Here is an 11529-nt window from a genome sequence, read left to right on the forward strand (position 1 = left end):
ATCAGCCAAGTACAGTTAATTAGCAGTGAAAAATAATTAAAAATAAATACAGGTTGAAAACTGTCAACACAACAGAGAAAAATAAATACAAAAGCAAACCCAGAAAACAATAGAAATTGGCAACTGCTTGATTGGCAGAAGCAAAGATTATTTCGAGTAGTGATAAGAATTAATAGAAACCCCAGACTGAAGGATTGTTGGTTAAAGATTAATTGCTGTAGGAATAAGGATGACAAAACCAAGGGCAGTCTGACAGTGACATTGTGTGTTATCGTTTATAAAGGGAAAGCATTCGCATGTGTTATGTAGTTATCAGGGCTGAATTTAATTTAGTAAATTTAATTGCTAAACTTAAATCATGCTTCTGATAATATAGACAAAAGGGAGATCTCCAGAGAGTGAACGCAGTGGGTCAACAAGAGCATGCTTTTCTTTCATGGGTTCTTGGTAGTCTTTTGCTTCTTCCATAGAAATGGGAGTACAGATTATAGAATAATCTGTGTTGGTTGCTCTGTAGTTCAGAATTAAAGAACAGCAACAATGTTATCCATCTGTTTATTCTCCAACCATCATTGCTTTCTGAATTTTGCAGGCAAGTTAGTCATTTCGTAGAGACATAATATGACAGAAAAGCAGGTAAGCAGTTAACTTGGTCGTTTAATCTCTGAATTTAGGCCTCTCTGTCCCTAGCAAACTAGTATTACCATTTTTCTCTGTCTTTCTCATGTCCTACAACCTTTAGGGCACAATCATTTCAAAATATGATGGGGCTAGCTGGATCACTGTGTGGTAAGAAACCTACCTGGATGCCCTGGGCTAGTTTCTGTGAGGACAGCTACCTCCATAATTATTTTAATGTCAACCCAGGGTTGGTTTCTCATTCCGATCCTAATCTTCTGGCCAGGGCAATTTCAGTGGTAAAGTACTAATATTTTTGAAATGAGGAAAATATATTTTTTATGAAGTAAGGTCCTGGTAAATCTCGATGCTCAAGGGAGGAGAGGTTTGATAGGACACGAAGTCACAGGTGCATGGGTGTGCACCTGGGAAGCAGCTCCTATGAAGGTACAGGCTCTTGTATGTGTAATTTCCTGTTTCTGTCCCAACTTTTCCCATTTTGTGGAGATATTTAGCAATATCTAAACAGAGCTCCCCAAAATATGTCACACATGAATTTAGAAAAGAAATTTGATTTGACTCCCTACATGTGTGCATATACGTGTGTATATGTAATATATATATATAAAATATTTATAGATTTATATTTAGTCATTAATTCAACCAGCTATGCCACTCCTTTTCCCAGGTTGACAATTAAAGATAAAAAAAAAAATCTGCTGTTTTGATTTCAACTATTTTACTGTGGATGACTATTTCCTTTTCCACCACAAATCTCTAACTGATACAAACCCGAAGGAGAAAATGCTAGATGTCCCCGTCAGCATAAGGAACACCCTATAGTTTAGTCCTTAACAAGGCAACAAGTGAGAAAATTGCTGTAAATATCAAGTGTTAATTTTGTAACTTTCAACCTGTCCCGTCTAATAAAATAACAACTTGGACTACTATCCATTTCTTTTGTTTTATTTGTTTTTTCAAAGAGGGTTCACTCTGGCATCTTCCTCTTCCCTTCCCTGCCATGTACCACTTTTGTTTCTATAACCTCTGCAAACTATTCAGATTTTTTGGAACCATTTAAATTTCAAAGTTTAATAAGTGAACAAGAAACACCTTCCCCCATACTCAGAGTTCAGGTTGTACAAGGAAGTAGGGAAGAAGTAAAATTGTAAAGAAAAGACCATTTTTATGACGTAAAGATAAGATGAAAGTACAGCTTGAAATTTGAAAAGATTTGTAAAGGAAGAGTACTCCAGTGGATCGCCAGAGAAAAGTGCTGGTGGAGTTTCCCAAATCAACATGCCTGTTCATTTCTGCACCACCACGGTCAACATCATTATTTTGAGAAGAGAGAGTTCAAACTGCTTTACATTCAGGGGCTTCTATCTCCCCCGGCAGACACGGTATTAAAGACCAGTTTAGTCAACACCTAAGACAATTCAATTCAAGAACACAATCACCTTATCCTGTAAATATGTTATATAGAAATATCAGCCATTTATAGAGATCCAGGACTCTTGGACTATCAACTGAATTTGAGTTCCTTGAGTCTAGGAAGACAGAGCAGCAAAGATGGAGCCACAGAGGAAGATGGATCTGTAAATGAATCGCTTGCTATCTCGAGTGCTTGCTACATAGGAAAATCATATGGATTCATTTTTAGTTTTTGTCACTGTTTTTCTTATAAATCAAGATTATCAGGAAAGTACCAATTAAGTAGTTTTCCTGGCTCAAAAGAGAACAATATGTGTTTGGTACCATGGAAGAGGACAACCTTGTATATTTAATTACTTTCGCCTTATTTTGTCCATTGGTGAGATCAGTTCCCTGATTTCACCACAGTCAGCTTTGCTTTGAAATTGTAGACACATTAAATCAACTGCTTGAATCACATGTGTCCCAAAGAATGTGGTTTCCCAGGTATGAGCGATCTATCAATCCCCTACTCTCTTTTCACTTTGGCATTTTGACAGTCCTAGCCAATTTCTTAGGCAGATTATTTTATTTTATGCCTTGGTCACAGCAGCTCTTATAAAGAGTTTCAGAATTGCCTGTACAAAGTACACCTTTGATGTTGCAAGAGATTGGTGCATTTCTTGATGATTGTGCAAACTCTCGTAATTGTGCCTGCAGGTAAACACATGGCTGTCTTCTTGGAAAAGTGAGAAGTACAAAGAATGTTTATGTGCAGGTCCAGTTGTTCCAAGTATCTCTTGTCGGTTTAGACACACCTGGGTTACCATCCCCCTCTTATTGGCTGAGAAAGTTGCCCCACCTGATTTGTAAGTTTACCTGTCCTAGTCAATGTGGGGGGGCACTTCAGCCAGCCAACACTGGATTTAATCTAGCTAGAAGGAGCAAAGCAGCTCTGAAAAACCGCTGGGCTCTGAGTTCATTGCTGCGGGAAAACTGTTCTCTCCTGAGGCACAGAGAAACTTGCTTCAGAGCAGCCCTACCTGCTCAGGAGGCTGCTGGGATCGAACCCATCCCAGAGGACAATGGCTACCTACGCCCTGCAAATCGCTGGACTGGTGCTCGGTGCCGTTGGCATGGTGGGCACGCTGGCTGTCACCATCATGCCTCAGTGGAGAGTGTCCGCGTTCATCGGGAGCAACATTGTGGTTTTTGAAAACTTCTGGGAAGGACTGTGGATGAATTGCGTGAGGCAAGCCAACATCAGGATGCAGTGCAAAGTCTATGACTCCCTGCTGGCTCTCTCTCCGGACCTACAGGCATCCAGGGGGCTGATGTGTGCTGCCTCTGTGCTGTCCTTCCTGGCTTTCATGACCGCCGTCCTGGGCATGAAATGCACCAGGTGCACTGGGGACGACGAGAAGGTGAAGGGTCACATCCTGCTAACGGCTGGAATCATCTTCATCGTCACAGGCGTCCTGGTGCTCATCCCGGTGAGTTGGGTCGCCAACTCCATCATCAGAGATTTCTACAACCCGATAGTGGAGACTGCCCAAAAGCATGAGCTTGGAGATGCTCTCTACATAGGCTGGACCACGGCGCTGGTGCTGATCGTTGGGGGAGCACTGTTCTGCTGTGTTTCCTGTTACGGTGAAAAGAGCAGAAGCTACAGATATTCCGTCCCTTCCCATCGCACAACCCAGAAAAGCTATCACGCGGAAAAGAAGTCCCCGAGCGTGTACTCCAGAAGTCAGTATGTGTAGTTGGGTCTAATTTCTAACTTTACCAGAAAGCCATGTAAATGACTGAAATGCCCACTGTTTTCTAAAAATGGAACCCAAAGGAACATTGATTTGCCATTCTTAACTGCCTAACATTAATTACAGGAACTGTGCCTTGACTATTTATGATTCTATAAGCTATTTCAGCAGAATGAGATATTCCACACAGTGCTTTGATTGTTCTAGAAAGTGCAGTAATATGTTTTCTAAAATGATTCATGCATCTTTTCCTTTCACCAGTTACTTCAAAATGACGTTGTTAAAGACTCTATTATTTTACAACTGTGATTTCTCTATGACACAGCATTATGTATGTAGATCAGCCTGACATTTCTCTCTCACATAAATAGAGACAGGCTTACGGGGTTCTGTTTTAAATGAAATACTGATTCAATACACTGAATAAATAAAATTCAGTTATTGCTTTGCAGGGGAATCGGGGATAAGATGGAAGAAGGTTAATAGTAATTGTGTAAAAACAGCTTAGTGATTAACGTGCTCGATTTATAACGAGGGTTAAAACGAAGGCTTTAATCAGCAGCGTAAAGGAAACTAAAAGGCTTCTGATACCGTGTTTTTCAACCTAGAGGTTAGAAATCCTCACTCCTTTATCCTCCTTCCCCAGAGGCCTTTCTTTTCTTGTATATTAAATGAACATCTTTTAAAAGACAGATATTTTGTCAGAGGGCTTTGCATTCAAACTGCTTTTGCAGGGCTATACTAAGAAGAAAGATAAAACCGTAGGCTAAAAAACATTAAAGACTTCAGGAAAGTGAATTTTTTTTTCCTCTGAAGTTTTTTGGTCAGAGAAGGATGCATTTTGATGAGAAATCCTGTATGTACGTGAATATTTTAATATATATTTGAATACAGACGTTGGGATTTTTTTCAATATAAATAAGAGGATAGGACAATAATAAGTCTTAGTTTTTAGTTGCTTACCGAAAAACAAAAACGATTTATCCTTTGTATACTCTATCTGCTCTTACGATGTATGTAGATACTGAAATTCAAATCATCATTTCAATCCCATCAAAAGTAAATATTTCACTTTTTCCATTTTTTATTCAGTCTTACCAAGGTATAGAGAAATACTGTATCTTTGTGTTTCCCCCAAATTTGATGCAACTGATAATTCAATTTGAAAGTTTGTATCCGTATTTTTCTAGCTTAAGTGACTGTATATATCTGCTTTATGTCCTTTATATTAATAAATTGTAACTTTTATATAAATTTGATATTTTTTCATTCTTTGTTTATTAACCTGTAAAGAATTTTTTAAATCCTGATATTTTCAGCTTTCTAATTTTAAAAAGAGGCCACATTTTAAATATAAAGATAGATTCAGAATCAATTTTTGACAATATAAAATACTATATATTATTTAACAGCATTATGCCTCATAATCATTGTATTCATACACTAATATTTGATGCGGACAGTGTATTTGTAATTTATTAAGATAATGCTATAGGTTCCAACAAATCTATCTACTGTAAATATTATGTATGTTTAAGCCTTTTCTAGTAAGCCACTATTAAGCCATTTCTGTAAAAACTTTCCATAGCCAGGTAAGCTTCTAGCTCTGACAAATAACATTAATTAATACTAGTGGCTAATGTTTTAGGGGCACATATTATATGCTAGGACTTCTGCTGCTTTATATGAATTATATCATTAAAGATCACCACGGATGAGGACACCTGGGGACAGTTCAGTGATGACCCAGTAGAGTCAGGAGAAAGAAGAAGGACCATCTGACTGCACAGCCCATGCTCTTTCTCTTCAGGGAAAGTAGATTTTCTTTGGGAGTGTTCAGTTTATCAACTGACTTTTGTATGTGGAAATGACATGCTTCACTAGTATTAGTTGGGAAAACTTCCAGTGGTGTTTCTCCCCCCTGGGGTTGGTGATTTCGCAACAGCTAAATGCTGATTTATCCTAGGCATGCTTGCCCCCTTGGGTCAAACCATTCATGAGAGCAGAAAGCAGGGAAAAGTGAGAGCCTTGGAGAAGTAATTCAATCTTCTAAATACCGTTCTTGACCAAACATCCTCTTTACCTAGAAAGCTCTCCTGAAAGCCCCAAATTCGATTTTTATTTTCCTCTTCTTTTCTCTACAACAGAATGAGAACACTGATAATTTTCCTTACGGCACCACCTCTTGAATAGCTCTGAAACCTTTCTCCAACTTTCCACAATTACTGTCACCTTTGTTCTTTCCTACCTGGTTGAAAAAGCCTTCCAGACTGTCATGACCTGTAGGAACTTCTTGCCCCAGCCCCCCACCACATTCCTATCTCCGTTCTTCCTGAAATGCATCTCACCCCCATACTCCTTGCGTGTACAAACAGTCATTTGTACATAACCCTTGTAGGAATACTCCACTGCCAGAAAGTGGGTCCAAATGCCTTAGCAGATGAGAACTATGGGGAGGGAGATCTGTCTTAGACTAGTCACGGCGAACTTTATCACACAGAACCATCGGTGTATCACCAGTATGATCACGATTATGAAGTCAATGTCCAGAAACAAGAATAATTCACATGCCATAAAGGCTTCTTTGATATCTTTTTTTTTTTTTTTAAGATTTTAGTTATTTATTTATTTGACAGAGAGAGACAGCAAGAGAGGGAACACAAGCAAGGGCAGTGGGAGAGGGAGAAGCAGGCTTCCCACAAGCAGGGAGCCCGATGCGGGGCTCGATCCCAGGACCCTGTGATCATGACCTGAGCCGAAGACAAATGCTTAATGGCTGAGCCACCTGGGTGCCCCTGGCTTCTTCAATATCTTGAAAGAGAGGCACTGGAAATGGGAAACGGTTTGATTAGGAGCACATTATGTACAAGAGGACATTTTATAATGTTGTTTTATAATGTAGTTTTATGGAGAAACAAGGTGAGGTGATGGAAAGAACACAGAGGACATGGTTTTATAACCTGACCTTAGAGATGTTTTTTTTTTTTTTCCCTTCTTTTTCACTGTACCACCTGTTGCCCCACCAGGAACCCCTTCCACTGATTCTGTATTCAAACTGACTCTCTTACGCACTACTCAAACAGTCACTGGGCTGCACCATGCTAAGTTTCAGGGATACAGGGATGTTTTTGTTTTCAAAGAATCTGTGATCTTATAGTACAAAGCAAGAGCAGGAAATGTAGCCTTCATTGCATGCCTACCACGTGCTTGGTGCTTTTCTGTCTTTACCATATCCGTCTTCTAACAATTCTGTGAATTACATATGAGATCATGAGAACACTGTGTCTCAAGGTGATGTTATATATAACATCACATATATACCTGTGTATCTGTATACACACATATACACCCTAATTCAAGAAAAGCCTCTGTTCTTCCTGCTGCAATGCTGTCCAAAGGCATCCCTTCTAGAGTAAACTTTGTGAACAGTCAAGTGTGATCTCACCACCTCATCTCTTAGGCTTCCTATGCGTCCCTGGTCACAGCACCCTTTCCCACTGACCCCAGGGTAGACCTCACCATCAGTTTTTGCTATACTTTTTTTTCCCTTTCTCCACTGTCTTAAATTACAAGATTAGCTATTTCTTAGTTTCTGACACCCAGCACTTTTTTTCCCTTGGATTGCATTTTCCTAGATTCCTGTCATAGGCCTCATATTTCAAATTCTCCAGGCCTCCTTCATTGTCCTGAGAAGGCCCCCCCTGGATCCCTGCAACCCTTCCTTTCAGCACTGACCTCACTCCCCCGTGTGCAAAGGAGAGCAGCAGCTGGGACCCTGCCAACAGGCAGAGCCCAGAGGCCTGCTTTCTGCAGATCTTCAGGCTCTGCCACATTCTAAGAGGAAAGAGCAGGGCTGTAGTCAACTCTGAGAATAATGAGAAGGCAGGGATCACTGGTGCAGAGGCCTGAGGTCAGGCCTGAAGCTCTGTGTTGGGGACGAGGGGGCCACAGGGAGACCTGTAGGCTCTGCCTGCCTCACACGTAGTCCTGGGAGGAGGGAGACATTTGTACTCCTGTGTAGTCGTGGGGGATAATCTCAGAGGTCAGAAAAACTATGGCAGGTACACACGGGGACGGGGTTCCTTCTTATTCTGGGGCCTGGGAGGGTGAGGATACCGAGGGCTGGGAGCTCAGAGGTGACTTCCCAGGGCCCCAGTGGGGAGATGGCAACTTTCAGGTCACTAGATCACCATCCAACAGTGAGAGCTCTTGCCACCCTCGGGTGTGCTGTGGCTGATTATGGCCACTTAACTTCCACAAAGAAAAGAGATCCTAGAATCACGTACGGGGTTCAACAGCCAGAAAAAGGAAGTGCAGGCTGAATGCTCACAACTGGCAGGCAACCTTTGAGGAACCAGACCTGCTGGGAAAGAGAGGACATCTTACACGAACAAACAAATACCTATAAGAGCCTAAAGCATATCCAATTGCAGGATTAGAAGGCTCCTTGTTACTTAAATAACATGGTTTCCACATTTGAAAAAGCTGCAAGGAATGGAGAGTTGCGGGGAGTCAATGCTGAGGTAAGAATTGGAGGTTTGGAAGACCGAGTAGAAGACAAGCTCGTAACACAGAGCAAACAGAGGAAAAGATGCAGTTCGTGAGGAAAACTCCAGAGGACTCTGAGAACAAATTCAAGGACCTAAAGAGCAAATTTGGAGAGAATATAAAGACCAGATGGAAGGAGGAGCAGTCCCTTGACACAAAAAATCAGTTTTTAAAATGAAAGTCTCAAATTTGCAGATAGAAAGGGCTCACTGAGGTTCTGGGAAAACTAAAAAGAAAGTCTGTAGTTAATTCTTAAAGTGACAACAAACAAAACAAAAACAAACAAGCAAAAAACCCACGTATGCAAGATTCCACCAGTCACAAGAAATTACTTAACAACAGGGGCGGCTGGGTGGCACAGTCCTTAAGCATCTGCCTTCGGCTCAGGGCGTGATCCCGGCGTTATGGGGTCGAGCCCCACATCAGGCTCCTCCGCTATGAGCCTGCTTCTTCCTCTCCCACTCCCCCTGCTTGTGTTCCCTCTCTCGCTGGCTGTCTCTATCTCTGTCAAATAAATAAATAAAATCTTAAAAAAAAAAAAAAAGAAAGAAATTACTTAACAACAATAACAACAACAACAAAAAAATCACACTTGCATCCAATATTTTCACCACAAACCTAGAAGCTAGATGGTGGATTACAAAGTCACGCCGTGGGAGAGCAAATCCTCAGTCTGAGGACGTTGAACCACATTCCTCTGTGAGTGAGAGAGAAAGGCATTTTGTGGCTAGTCCAGGATCTAGCAACTCTGTCCTTCATAAAGCCAATCTGAAGGCAATACTAAAGCAATGAATGGCCGAGGGGACTGCAAGGAAAGGAATGTGGAAAAGAGGCGAGCCTTGGTCACCCAGGACTCTTGCAATACACAGAAGGAAGGGATTGGCTGGCCCCAGAACTGGGAGGAACATTTGCTCCAGGAAACCACTACAAATATGTCACCACTGGTTCTCAAGTTCAGAACTACTGCCTTCCCAACCCTGCAGGTAACTGGACTCCTTTAGCATGGAAAACAGAAGAACACAAAGTTATGTAACGGTCCAGCCTTGGAATTCTTTTTTCTTCTGATCTTCTGCTCTAGGTTCCACAGTGCCCATATTCTAGCCCGTCAGGCTTCATGTCATTTCTTTGGCACCTAGGAATTCTTTCCCCAAGACCTTGATGGTCTGCAACGCCCTCGTCATCCTTTATTGTCAGAGATAATTGAGCCCTTGAGCTGCTATCCTGGCTCCCTTTGTCTGTGCCCACGCACCCCCTGGGCCAGGTGAGCCCCGTGTCAGCCCGGTCCTGCTGTGAGACAGATGTGCATCAGCTGGTCTGACTCTCCACCTGCAAGACAAGCTTCCTCTTCCTTAGACTAAGAGCTCTGTGGGCCCCCCCTCTAGTCCCTCGAATCACTGTGGATTGTAAGTCCTCTTTGTTTTATATTGTTAAACCCCGTTGTCTGCCCCTTTCCCTGACTCTTCTTCATATGCCAATAAATACATATGAATATATTGGAAACAGAAAGAAACTTCTATAAAAATACAAAAATATTGGGAGAAAAAAATATTCCATTTAAAAAAATGCAGAGAAAAATATATTTATTTGTAAAAAAAAATTAGAGGAAAGAAATACTCCACCCAAAAAATGCAGTGAAAAAGACAAAAAGTCAGAATTGAACATTTTCCTGATTCAGGGAAGAATTTATACAACCCTTCTTAGTAATGGGTTAAAAGAAAAAATGGCTTTTCTTATTTTACTTCTAATTTTTTAAAAGATGGGATAAATTTTACTAGCAAGCAACAAAATAAAGCAAAATAAAACAAATAGGAAAACCATCCATATACCTACCTATGTCTTCCTTGGTTTTTCTCCAGACACCCTATCCTCCTCCTTAACTACCAGGCTCTAAAATCATTAACTCTGTTGCTTCTATCTGTGGTTATTTTTTGCATTTTGCAATTGATGTGTGGGAAGGGTGGTGAGAAGGAAGAAAGCCCATGGTTGAAGACTTTTTTCTTTGTTTTTGTCTGTAAGCTAGTAAGACTATACTTGTGCCAGAACCGTAAATGAATCTTTTTACCTCTCTCTCTCTTATTTTTTCTGAATTGGACCAGCTTTCCGATGCTTTTTTTTCTCCTTAGAGTAGACATATGGGTAGATACCTGGATATTCTCTTTGAGGAGGGAATTATTTATTAGATGATTTATTAGATGCTAAATTGTAGAAATGCTTTAGAAATTAAACTGCCCTCCAGCTTCAAAGCAGAGAAGCCTTCTGAAGGCAATGAAGCCTCATCTTACAGCCCAACTGTGGTCCAACACTGAATCTTGATACAATGCTTTTGCATTTATCAAAAGGAGAATGAAAAGAGGGAAAAAAAAGATTCAGCGTTAGGCTCCATTCTGGTTATTTCTTACTAAATGACAAACTGTCTCAAAACTTGGTGACTTAAAACAACAAGCATTTAATATATCATGATTTTGTCAGTTAGAAATCCCAGCAGGGCTCAGCTGGCCTGTAGCACTGACTGCAGCTGGGAGCTTGGGTCCAGAGAGCCATGACAACAATTTTCCTCACTGCCTGGCACTTGGCAATGATGTCTGAAAGTCTGGATTCAGATGGATCCCTCTTCTTGTACATGTAGTTTTAGGGCTTCTTCACCATGTCTTTCCAGCAAGGTAGTCAGACACCGAGCCTTGTGGATGGGGGCTGTAAGGATCCAAGGGAAAGAAACAATACTTTTGATAGGCCTGGTGTAGCTTTCACCATTTACAATTGGTCAAAGGCATCACAGGGTCAAAGAGAGGGAAAATAAACTCTACTACACAGCGGGAGAACCTCAAAGAAGAGGGACCATCTTCAATCCACTTTAGGTGCAAATGAGGCTTTAAGAATTTAAAGAGAATTTTTTCTTTCAAATGGACTGACTTCATGAAACATAGGCACAATTTAAAAGGTGTCTTGTATTTTAAATTAGATAAAAGGAAACATGTTTTCTATTGGACAAAAGCAGGTGTAAGGACAAATATGAATTAAAAATAAGAGGCTTATTTCTTCCTGTTGAAAATAAGGGAAGAGATTTACTCCTCTCCTTTCTCTTAGAGCATTTACTTTAGAAAACTTGTAAGTGCTTTCTCCTTTCTTTGAAATGTATATAAATCCTTTAAATACTAGACAGACCTTTTGTCAGCTTTGGGATCCAGGAATG

The 11529-nt window shown here is 40.7% G+C and overlaps 1 protein-coding gene across 1 annotated transcript; it reads left to right on the forward strand.

The window, feature by feature from the left end:
- The first annotated feature begins 2962 nt into the window (after nt 1-2962).
- CLDN8 (claudin 8) lies at nt 2963-3804 on the forward strand. The gene has a single exon (XM_008701802.1). It carries the CDS (start codon nt 3117-3119, stop codon nt 3792-3794), a length of 678 nt encoding a protein of 225 aa, XP_008700024.1. The 5' UTR covers nt 2963-3116; the 3' UTR covers nt 3795-3804.
- Nucleotides 3805-11529: the final 7725 nt, after the last annotated feature.

Source organism: Ursus maritimus, unplaced genomic scaffold (genome assembly GCF_017311325.1).
Source record: "Ursus maritimus isolate PB19 unplaced genomic scaffold, ASM1731132v1 scaffold_4, whole genome shotgun sequence".
Lineage (NCBI taxonomy): Eukaryota > Metazoa > Chordata > Mammalia > Carnivora > Ursidae > Ursus > Ursus maritimus.